General features: G+C 45.0%; 1 protein-coding gene across 1 annotated transcript; it reads left to right on the top strand.

The window, feature by feature from the left end:
- The first annotated feature begins 230 nt into the window (after positions 1-230).
- On the top strand, positions 231-11500 carry ZNF365 (zinc finger protein 365). Its single transcript, XM_035138066.2, has 5 exons — positions 231-414; positions 3688-4431; positions 8307-8487; positions 10680-10717; positions 10841-11500. Exons 2-5 carry the CDS (start codon positions 3701-3703, stop codon positions 11088-11090), a joined length of 1200 nt encoding a protein of 399 aa, XP_034993957.2. The 5' UTR covers positions 231-414; positions 3688-3700; the 3' UTR covers positions 11091-11500.
- The last annotated feature ends 651 nt before the right edge of the window (positions 11501-12151 follow it).

The raw sequence follows: 12151 nt of genomic DNA, 5'->3' as shown, positions 1-12151 counted from the left end.
GGGTCACGAAGAGTCGGACACGACTAAACGACTAAACAACAACAAGCCCCTCTGAGCACAGCAGGACTTAGAAGTGACATGCATAAGCTTTTCCTGTGATCCTAGTCCCTTTTACTCCGCCTTTTCATCAGCGTCCTCCTCCCCCCATTTGCTTTCCTCTCCTTTCCTCCTCCAGTGGGATATTTCAGGATCCCTCCCTCCCTCTCTCCCCGTGGATCTCTGCGCTGCTCTCCAGCCTCTACCCAGGCAGGCCTCTCTCCTCGCCATCCTCCTCAGTGGGTGTGAATGAGTGGGCGAGGGGTGTGACCGCGCCGGCTTCGGCGTGATTTACGGCTTTGCTGAAAACGGCTTTTCCCCGCAGCATCAGCACCGCTGGCAGCCGCCGCCGCCGCCGCCGCCACAGCAACAAGTCAGGTAAGCGCTGCGCTCTGCGCCACAGCCTGGAGCCCGGGGAGAGCCGGGGGCGCACTGGGGGGCGGGAGGGAAGGAGGGCGCAAGGGGGCCGGGAAGGATCCCGATGCAGGTGGCCCAAGGTGCATTGGAGACTTGGGCCAGAGACAGGCAAGCAGGCAGGCAGGCATCCCCTGCCAGGCTGCAAAACCTCCCAAATCGTGCAGGAACCGCTGGCTGTGGCTTTCAGTAAAGCCGCTTCGCTGCAGACATCTTTTTGCATAGTGGCCAGCTTTTCTCCGTCCTCCACAGATGCGGGTCACCCCCCTTCTGCTCTGTGCAGTGCCAGGCTGCGTCTCTGCCGTCCTCTCCCCGCTGTTCCCAATGCCAGCATCCCTTTTGATCTTCACTGTAAAGCACACGCGCGCACATCCAGACTCCCCACGTCTCTCTCTCTCTCTCTACCCCCCCCCCCCATCTGCAGATTGCCTGCACTCAGCTTCCTTTCACCTTGGTGTGTGCTCTGTGCTGTGGTGTGCGGTGTTGATTTGCCAAAGATAAGGAGGAAGAGGAGGAGGAATGGAATATTTCGCTGTCTGTTGCCCAACTTGACTAATATAGAAAGCCTCATCATTTGACCCAGATATATCAATATCACAATGCTTACGAAAGGACACATCCAATAGAAAGCAAGCTTGCAAGGAAGATTTGTAAATATAGGATTTTATCTTTTCCCAAAATTCTCCAGCATCCCTTGCAGGCCCTAGTTTTCTAGGTACTCAATAATTATGATTATGATTAATGAACAGGGTTTGTGGTTTTGATGTGGAGGAGGCCTCAAAGTGACTTGCAAATCAGATTTCCGATGACTTCTTGTTGCTGTGCTGAAATCTGAAGGCGACCAGTTTAATTTCCCAAACCTGTTTTCACACCGAGCTTGATTTGCATGTCCCACACAAGGCTTGGTTTGCGCAAGTAAATGCATGCGCAAGTAAATGCATGTGCAAGTAAATGGCGCCATCCAAAGTTAAGCACCTTTCAGTCTCATTTATTTCTATGGGTATGTCAGGATATCGGAAGCTGCCTTATATTGAGTCAGACGATCAGTCCATCTAGCTTGCTGTTGTCTACTCTGACTGGCAGCAGCTCTTCATGGTTTCATAGAGGAGACACCAGGGATTGAACCTGCGACCTTCTGAATCTAAGACAGTTGTTCTGTCCCACTGAGCTAAGGTCCTTCCTCCTCACCTATGACAAATCAGCACAGTACACCAGTAAAGAGCACAGCAAAGTGGAAGCATTAAGCAGATGCTTAACTCTCCCACCAAAATCAATGAGGCTTGAAAAGTGCTTAACTTTAAGTGAGTCATGCCCACATCCCGGAAACACGCTGACAGCTGAAGGTCTATGAATGCACACTGCCATGCGACCAAGTTGCCTAGCATGAAATTGCTGTTGTTATGTTCATCCAAGGCTCAGGGTGGTTGACACTAAAAAAAACAACAACCCATAAAACCATCCTGAAATGTGGTAACTTATTCAGCATCTTGAAAGGTTGTCATCCTTATTGCACTCATTTCCTGCTAGTCTTTTGGGAAGCTCAGAGACTTTACCCTGTGCTGCTATTTCCCTTTTAAAAAAAATTAAGGGTGCCATTTCTTTTACCGGTAATGGAGAAAGGCTCCAAAATGCAGAAAGGTGCTGCAAGGAATTTCCAGGAGTCTCAGAAGTCTCCTGCTCCCTAACATTTATTGAGCTCCTTCAGGGTACTTAGCTCTATAAAGAACCTACTCTCTGTTGAGAGAACATGCAGCCCTCCTTCCATCCCATTAGAGATCTCGAAAGGCACCTTACGCTGAGTTATGCAATTGCAGCTTGAACCTATGCACATTTACTCAGAAGTGGCGCTGTGGGTTAAACCAGAGAGTCTAGGGCTTGCTGATCAGAAGGTCGGCGGTTCGAATCCCTGCAACGGGGTGAGCTCCCGTTGCTCGGTCCCAGCTCCTGCCCACCTAGCAGTTCGAAAGCACATCAAAGTGCAAGTAGATAAATAGGGACCGCTCCGGCGGGAAGGTAAACGGCGTTTCCGTGCGCTGCTCTGGTTCGCCAGAAGCAGCTTTGTCATGCTGGCCACATGACCCGGAAGCTGTCTGCGGACAAATGCCGGCTCCCTCGGTCTATAGAACGAGATGAGCGCCACAACCCCAGAGTCGAACACGACTGGACTTGATGGTCAGGGGCCCCTTTACCTTTACCTAAGTCCCAATGGGTTTGATGAAGCTTACCGTAAGTAAGTGTACATTGAGTCCATCTGGGCCTGCTTCAATTTTCTCTACTTTGAGCAGCAAATGCCTCTTAGGTGTTGTTCCAGTGTTGCTCCGAGATGTTTGTAACCAGCAGTTGAGTCTCGGACCTTCTGCATGCCCAGCAGATGTGCTCCCACTGTGCTGTGCTGATTCCACCCCTACCATTGTCTCTTCCTGCACTCCCTTCTCTTTCTCAAGCCTCATTCTAGCCCCCAAATTCTGAAAATAAGCTCAAATCTTAGCGCTGACTTCAGCTAGGGAGAGGAAATAAATGTATGCAAATATCATGGATCTGCATAACTGATTCCCTCTAGCTCAGTTGCAGAGCATGTGCTTTGCATGCAGGAGGAAGCATGCTCAATCCCTGTTTAAATGGAGGGCTGGGAACACGTTCTGCCCAAAACTGCTGCCGGATGGTGTAGTCTGTACTGAGCTGGAATGGACCAATGGTAGAAGGCAGTGTCTTCTGTTTCCTCCCCTGAAATGGGAATTTCCTAGGCGCAGAATTCAGAAATGTTCCGTGTAGAGTTCCAAACCCTTTGACTTACAGCTATATTGGGATGCAGACCTAATAATAATAATAATAATATATTTATACGCCACCAATCTGGCTGGGTTTCTCCAGCCACTCTGGGTGACTCCCAACAGAATATTAAAAACATGGTAAAGCATCAAACATTAAAAACTTCCTTAAACAGGGCTGCCTTCAGATGTCTTCTAAACATCAGGTAGTTGTTTATTTCCTTGACATCTGATGTGAGGGCGTTCCAAATTGTGGGCACCACTACCAAGAAGGCCCTCTGCCTGGTTCCCTGTAACCTTACTTCTTGCAGTGAGGGAGCCTCCAGAAGGCCCTCAGAGCTGGACCTCAGTGTCCGGGCTGAACGATGGGAGTGGAGACTATGAAACCTGATACGATGCAGGGGGGTGGACTAGATGATGCTGAGGGTCCCTTCCAGATTCTACGATTCTACGATTCTCTTTCTTTTAGGATCTGGAAAGTAATGCAACAGAACGCTTTTGAAGAAAGCAGATACCCCTGGCAGGAGTCGTTTGAAAATGTCAGCGTCTGCATGCCGTTCCGTTGCCCACGATGCGGGGACCGCACCAGATTCAGGACCCTGTCCTCCTTGAGAGCCCATCTGGAATACAGCCACAGTTACGAAGATCGGAGCCTTCTGACAAAATGCAACCTCTTTTCTTCCCTCAGAGACGCAGACCTGATCTCTTCTTCCGAGCCCCTGACGCCAGGGATGCTTGGCGACGGCACCAGTGTAATGAAACCAAAGACGTCCTATCTGAACTTCTGCTACACGGCCCAGGAGAACACCAAGAACAGGAAGCCACTGGAGGCGGAGGCGGAAAGGCCTGCGTCTCTGGGGTCAAATTACACGTCAGGGGAATCCGTCGACGAGCCGATTTCTAAGCCAGGGTTGGCGACAAGTGACTCGAAAGCCTCGTTCGAGGCCCACGTGAGAGAGAAGTTCAACCGGATGGTGGAGGCGGTGGACAAAACGATCGAGAAGAGGATCGACAAGCTTACCAAAGAGCTGTCCCAAAAGACGGCCGAGCTCTTGGAGGTTCGGGCAGCTTTTGTGCAGCTTACTCAGAAGAAGCAGGAAGTCCAGAGGCGGGAGAGGGCCCTCAACAGGCAAGTGGACGTGGCGGTTGAGATGATTGCGGTGCTGAAGCAGCGGCTTACGGAGTCAGAGAAGGAGCTCAACAGGAAGGAAGAGTAAGTGGGAGGATGGGGAGAAGGAGGACAGGGAGGGGGAACCTCAGGCCCAGGAGGTCAAATGCGGCCTTTCTAGCCAGCCCACAACACAGTGGGCACCTAGCTTCTTTAGAAAGCATACAATTTCTGCCTTGAAGCCTAGACCCATTGATTTTTAGATGCAAAGAAGGCACGCATCAGGGTATACTAATTCGTGCATCATCCAAGCAATCCAAATTTATTAGATGGATCTTTTAAACAAGCCATGCAATAAGGGTAAAGACATTTATGCTCTCATGGCATCTGGTAAGATTACTTATATAGGAAGGTGCTACTCTGAATAAGGGTATGTGCTTTAGCTTCAGAACTGGGGGTAAAGACGTAAATGCCTTGTTTCCAAGTATCCCCTCCCCATCCTTAGTTCATTGGAAAGTAAGTGGTGCAAACAGCATTTGATGGGATTGTCTCTTGGAAGGAGTCATAATCTGGTTTCCTGCTGGCTTTCATAGCAGATACCGAATATATTTTGGCAGTTCCAGCTCATCTAAAAATACTTTCATGTTGCATTCATTAAAAATGTAGTAATTGCCGATACATTATTTATATATGAACTACTTAAGACTGCAGTCCTCAGATTGCCCACTCTCTGATGTTCCTCATCAACACCAGTAGAAGGAATATGGAGAAAATGGTTGAAAGACTGCAGTCTCGGTTAGCATTCTTAGACATCCTTCAAGCAGTTCAAAATACCTTAATATTTTCAAATTAAATGTACAGTGCTGCTGTTGTTAAAATTAGCTAGGCCTATAGCTCAGACATTTAAGGCAGCAATTCTAAACGTGCCAACTAGTAAGTTAGGCTGCAGTTCTATACGCAATACTAGGGACGTTCACGGTCTCCAAGATACCTGTGCTATTTTAAAAATCCCAGTATACTTCACACTGTGCTCTCTCTGCTTTGATTTATGCTTTATGCTCTGAGCCACTCTATAAAGTGAAGCTGTGTGTGCCCCATTCACTATAATGGGGGAATCTAAAAAGGTCCATAAATCCCCCCTCTTTTGGCCAAAGTGGATGGAATTCACAGGTGGATAAGCCTGACAAATTGCAGAAAAAATAGGTTAGGGAGCTTTTTGCTGGGAAAGTAAAAGGATTCACATTTCTAATACATGTTATGCCAACTAAAGCTCAAAAATCTGTATTAGTTTCCTTTTTTGAGGGGGTGTTCTTTATTCATTTAACAAATTTCTAGCTTGCCCTCCATTAGTACCAATACCAGCGCAGGGTACAACATAATATATATTATATAGCATCATGAAAAACCAACCAACCAGAATGAGTTTCCACACACGCCTAGAGCCAACCTGATTTTTAAATTTTATATTGGAGTTCTCCATCCTCTTCCCAGTTTACCTCAATTGAAGACGTGGGCCTTCAGAGGTTGCTGGACTCCAATTCCCATCAGGCCTAGTCAGCATGGCCAACTGTCAGGGATGATGGAAATTGTAGTCCAAGAACATCAGGAGGGCCAGAGGTTCCCCACACTTAACGTGTTAAAGTCAAGAATGGCCCTTGTTTTTCATACAAAGTCCTGCAGGGGACAAGAGAAGAAGAAGTCAATATGTTTCTCTTCTCAGGGAATGCTGCAAACTCATGAAGCTGAGCAAACTGTGTACCATGAAGGTTATTTATTCCCTTTTGGCCTTTGGTTGCCTGCCTTGTGCTTGCTGAGCACTGCACTGGTGTTTTGGGACTGCCCTCTGTGAGGAAACCCATGGAGAATCCAAAACCCAGGCAGATCCGCTCCTAACAGCTTGTTGTGTGGATACGACATCCCAGAATGCATTGCATAAGGCTGGAGCCAAGTTCTTCTTTTGTCACAGGCCTTGAAAAGAGCAAGAGGGAGTTGAAACCAACAGCCTAAGATAGATAGAGTGCAGCTGAGATAAGAACAAAGAATGGCAACAAATGGGAATGCTAGTGAAGTCCTTTATATTGTGGCAGCAACATATGTGGGCCTTTGGACAGATAAATAAATAATAGTTATCACTATTATTGTATTTATATGCCATTTCCCCACCACTCACTCAGCCACTCTCAAAGCAGCTTACAGTCAGCAAAATACATTCCCAACCTTTGGAGAGATTACTGTTCAACATAGGACAGGAGGGAGAAAGGCAGGAAAAAAGATTTGCGCATTCAGTTGTATATGCATGGTTTGGCTGTCTATGAACAACTGGCATATTTACTGGCATATTTGCCCAGTGAGGGTACAGAGAAGTCAGTTCTGCACCAAGCAAATTGGTCTCTTGGGTGTCTGTGCGTGCATTCTGGGATTGCTACAAAACAGAATGTCAATTTTCATTTTTTCTTCCATATAGCACTGCAAAGATCAGTATTAACACACACACACAAACACATCAATCAATCAATCAATCAATCAATCACCCAATCACCAGCCCCCCTTTTAAAAGGAAAACTGTCTTTCAGAGGGATCTCTTCTACCATACTGAGGCCGCATTCCCACAACACATTTAAAGCACTGTGATACCACTTTAAGCAGCCTTCCCCACAAAGAATTTTGGGAACTGTAGTATGTTAAAGGTGCTGAGAGTTGTTAGGAACCCCTGTTCCCTTCCCAGAACTACAGTTTCCAGAGTTCCCTAGGAAGAGGGATTGATTGTTAAAGCACTCATGAGAATTACAACTCTGGGAGGTGAATAGGAGTCTCCTAACAGCTCTCAGTATCTAACAGCCTACAGCTCCCAGAATTCTTTGGGGGGATCCATGAGTGTTTCAAGTGGTATTATAGTGCTTTAAATGTATGGTGCAAATGTGGCTTGAGTATGTTCTTGGTTATGTTCTTCAAGACATAATGGGGTTTTTGTTCGGTTTTGCATTCTAGTGGGAATGCTTATTAACTTCAGCTAGATTTTGTTGCTGAACCTCCTACTAATTCTCTAAAAGAGGAATCAAGATATTGCTGAACACTTGGAATGGATTTTGTTGATTCATTGGGTTCTCATTGTTGCACTTCTTACTTGGTTCAGCTTTTGCTAATGATGCTCACACTCTAAACAACTGCATAATGTCATCATAAAATTCTTTGAAACCACCTCTCACTTCAAGAAATAATAATCAAAGGCCCCATTCTAGACTTTCCATGCACATTTAAGCATTCAGATTCCACAAAATTCAGCAGGAAAAGCAATTCCCATTCCCATCCCTCTGGAATGGGAAAACTCTCAGTGCAGGCTTAGATGCCTCTCAGGTGCTGGAGGTTGTATTTCCCGTTTTCAAACAGGGGGCAAATTATTGTGGCACAAAATAAATAAGCTTTTTATTGTCTGAAAAGGCCCATCAATTTATTGTTATTTCTAGACGCATTAAGGTTATCGCCCCCCCTCCAAAGGAAATGCCTCTAACACTCAAAAGAACGGATATTTGCATATTATTTGCATATGTCAATATATCTGTATGGATGTGTATTTAGAAACAAGGACTTTAACTGAAATAAAAACATGGTAAGTTTCACCATACTGTACTGGAGAAGACTGAGACCAGGTGAGCTTGTGTGTCTGCTCGGTCCGTGGCCCAGTTGCTTACTGTTGATGGCAACTTCAAGGCCTTTATCTTTAAACCAGACAGCCCTTCAAACAGAAGTTCTTTCTAAAGGATGCTCCCCAGCACCAGTGTTGTTCGCTTATTTGGCTATGTGCAAGTGGTTCTGGGAAGGTCAACAGTTCACCAGGCACTGAATATATTCATAGCACAGGCAAGAATGCCCCTAAATTAAAAAGTAGTATCCCTCCGTTCTTTCCTGCTGCTCTCTAGCAAAAGGGAGGAAACGCCAGTGTTCTTCCAAATTCCAGCAGAGCTGCACTTTTGTCGTTTCAGAGAAGTCGTTACGTTTAATCACTTCCTGGAGGAAGCTGCTGAGAAGGAGCTTCGCGGCAAAGCCAGGCTCCAGCGTTTCATTGAGAATCTCCTGCAGCGGGTGGATCTGGCAGAAAAGCAATTGGAGTACTACCAGAATCAGCAGATTGTGGGCAGCTACAGCGATGTCCATGAATATGTGGTAGGCAAAAAATGAGGGGGAGGGTGTTCTTTCATTAGACCTGAACAGGAAGGAAGTGGGACTGATGGGAATTGTAGTCCATAACATCTAGGGTGCCCCCAAGGCTGATCCAAGCACTTGTTCTAGTGGAGCAGGGGTTGCTCTGGCAATTTCTGCTATATTGTTTGTTCAGTTTGGCATCTGTCTCGAGAGACAATGGAGTGTGCTTCTGGGGGTCAAGCCACTGCCCAGATGACAAGACCCCCCCTCTCAGCTTTGCTGGTGTGGTCCAAAGGAAAACGAAGCTATACTTTGTGCACCAGCTTGGCTGCAAGAGTTGCTGGAAAGAGGCGTACAAGGCGCCATCTTAGAGACTCCACTGCAGATTTGTGTAGGGTTTACTCCTTAGCCTTTGAAAGTACATCTTTCATCCTTGGGTTGCAATTCAAGATAGAGCTATTGTTGCCTATGTGTATACGTTCACACACACACACACATATCTCATAAGAAGCATCCTGCTGGATCAGACCAAATGCCTATGTAGCTTAGCATCATGTTTTCCACATTCAGGGCCGGCCCTGCCATTAGGAAAAGTGGTGCCTCAGGCGGCAGATGATGAAGGATTGACAGCAGCAATGAGGTGTGGGTCTACCCTGAAACCTTAAGTTAAGTCAGGTGTATTCAGGTGCAGTGGAGGATGCTGTCCTGGTGATGAAGTAAGATTAGACTACCAGCCCAATCAGCTTTGGTACATGGAATGCAGGGAGGCACCATCTTGTCTTTCACCTCAGGCGGCAAAATGCCTTGGGCTGCCCCTGCCCACGGTGGCCAACCAGATGCCCACAAACAGGACATTGATAGCTTTATCCTCCATGAATTTGTCCAGCCATCTTAGAAAGCCATCTAAGCTCCCATCATGGTTTCTGGTTAAAAAAAAGGTAATGCTTCAAATATGAGAAAAGTCTGTTTAATCAGGGACAACTGTGGGATGGGAAATGAGCATGTGTACCTGCAGGCAATGATAACTCTTATCATACCTCCATTGAGTCTCTGAAAAAATGTCAGTTCGCGGCTCGAATTTCTTCTTGAGCATCAGACACACACACACACCCTTTTTTTTTTTTAAAAAAGGTAGCAATAAACAAGCATAAACAAGGAAACGTGATAATTGAGGGTGCACGCACGCTCTGCTTGGTATAGTCACACGGCTGCAAATGAGCCGTGGCTGCTAATTTGTTCAGGAGACGCAAAATAGCAAATGAAAAGCTTCTCAGAGGTAAATGCCCTGAAAGCTGTTATTGAAATAAGAAAAGTGATATCTTTTATTGGACTAGTTGTACAACACATCTAAAAGGCACGCCAGAAAATTAAAATTCATGACCTTGTGGCAGGCAAAGGACTGGATTAAACAGAGACTGTGGGTTAAAACTGTTTGTAGCTTCCTTCTGGCCATTTCCCCTCCTGTTGCAACATATAAGCTTTGAGTACAGGCAGGTTGTGTGTGTTTATTTGTGTATGTGTGAGGGAGAGATAGAGAAAGAAAGAGAGGGAGGGAGAATTTCTTGGAAGCACAGGAAATAGTCCTCACCATTGTGAGAACCTAGTTTTTATTTTTATTTTAAAAAGAGTTTCTAGTTCTTATGGTTTCAAATAAAAGTTTGGACAAACGTGGGTTATGCCTGCACAGAAGTAGCTGAGAGAGAGTTCCAGAAATCAAGAGTTTTCAGCTTCAGGCCCCATATAACTTTTTGGCTCTGCCACATGAATAGGAAGACCTGGGTAGATAATGCAAAATAGGAAACATCACAGGTGCAAAATAACTAATGTTTGCTCATTTTGCATAGTTTAGGATGAAATGCAGTGCTTTCATTCCTGGAAGCAAGCCCCATTGAACTTTTAAGTAAAGATTCAGGTTGCAAGACAAAAGCTGCAGAGTTCAGCCAGTCAGTGCAAAATTTGAATAGCAGAATATAAATTTATTATTTAACACAAAGCTACACACATTTCTGATTATAGGCCTTTATATGATGATCTGCACAGGTTGGGGGGACCCAGGACCAAAGAGACCTCGGTTGTCTTTGCTGCTAGGAAGAGCTTGTTTGTTTTTTGCATTTGTCTATGTATCTAACGTTGATAAGTCAGTGAATAAATGAATAAAAATGAGCTATTTCCATATGTCATGTCAATCTGAATAACGAGCGTGTATGTTTTAGTTTACAGATATGTCACCCAGCAAGAAACCCAGATGCCTGTATGTATGTTATTTCATACCCTTAATACAAAATATTTCGTACAATGTGTTGCTGTTTAATTGTGTATCTCTTGTTCCTGGGCTCTCTCTGTTAAATCTGACCCCTTTTCTTCGCCTCAGCAGCAGCCGAGGAAACCAACACGGTTACTATAACACCCCTGATGTGAAACCTCACTCTCTTCAGAAAGGACGGATGCACTTGAAGAAAGCCAAGGAGGACAAATCCTGCGCCCACCCGGTTAAATTGTTTTATGAACCTGTTGACTGCTCGAGGGACGTTTGGAGACCTCAGAAGAAAGGGGACGCCGTCAGTGCCTCCCGCAAGGTTAACGCGAAATCAAAAATCAGTAAAAAAAGCAAACAGCTCTACTAAGAGCCCATATACGATATAGAGATATATGTATGTATCAAACCTAATCTATTTATAAATGCATAATGCAAGATCTGGCAGCTTTGGGCTACTACAGATAGAGATTAATAGCACAATCATTCGCCTGTCTGCTCAAAATTCAGTCCCCTGAGTTTGACAGGACTTGCTCCCAGGTAAGTATGCCTAGGATTGCAGACTTAATTTTGTCAAACTTGGCAGGATTTCCTTCTGAATAGGCAAGCCTAGGATTGTGCCGTCGGTACCACCCATTGCTTAAATCACAATATATTTCCCTATTCATTTGGGCAATGATATATTTAATAGATGATATAAATACGTAAATATAGAATAATTTAACTGCCTCATGTCCAGGACTTTGATTGTAGATGTGGCACTTTATTTTCCCAAGAGCATCTTTTTTTTTTTTTTTTTTAAACATACTTTTTATTAATTTTACAAAATACAAAAAAAACAAAGAAACGGTACATACTTAAACCCCTTTTCCACCTCCTTCCTACCCACCCACATGGGTCCTCCCCTGCCACAGAAGTATCCCATGTTTGTGAACAGTCAGAAATGGTCCATTTTATGCTTGGATTTCTGTCCTCCTCCCCCTCCCCTGACCCCAAAGCCCCCCCCTGCCACCAGGGAGCTCCAGCAAACCAGGGCAGTACGCAGGAGGACATCCATCCAACCATCTATTGTTATACCAAAAAAAGAGAAAAATAGAAATAGGAAAAAAAGGGGAAAAAGAAAGGGCGAAGAAAAAAAAGAAAAAGAAAAAAACAATACAAAACAGAAAAATTTTTCTTGCATTCATAGTTGAAAAACCATATTTTATGGGCTTCCCCTCCCCCCCTTCCCCGGTTTTCATCCCTTTTTTATCATCTGCAACAGTTTCTTACTTTATAAAAATACACCTTTGTATCTTATACAACTTATAAATCAATTGTTAACATTTTCATCTAGTATTCAAATCACTGAAAATTCAAACTCCCATTTTCTCTTCCCGTGCCTAATTTTTTTTTCTCCCTCTATAAGCCTCCATATTTTCACATTTTCCA

The sequence above is a fragment of the Zootoca vivipara genome, chromosome 5, assembly GCF_963506605.1.
Source record: "Zootoca vivipara chromosome 5, rZooViv1.1, whole genome shotgun sequence".
Lineage (NCBI taxonomy): Eukaryota > Metazoa > Chordata > Lepidosauria > Squamata > Lacertidae > Zootoca > Zootoca vivipara.
Note: the sequence above shows the minus strand (reverse complement) of the source record. Positions and strands in the feature narration are given on the sequence as shown.

What these genes read in the sequence shown, in the direction of transcription:
- ZNF365 (XM_035138066.2), top strand. Translation starts at nt 3,701, where the DNA reads ATGCAACAGAACGCTTTTGAAGAAAGCAGATACCCCTGGCAGGAGTCG. An exon ending in GCGATGTCCATGAATATGTG is followed by an intron (nt 8,488 to 10,679) that starts GTAGGCAAAAAA and finishes TGTATGTTTTAG; the next exon opens with TTTACAGATATGTCACCCAG. An exon ending in AGCAAGAAACCCAGATGCCT is followed by an intron (nt 10,718 to 10,840) that starts GTATGTATGTTA and finishes TCGCCTCAGCAG; the next exon opens with CAGCCGAGGAAACCAACACG.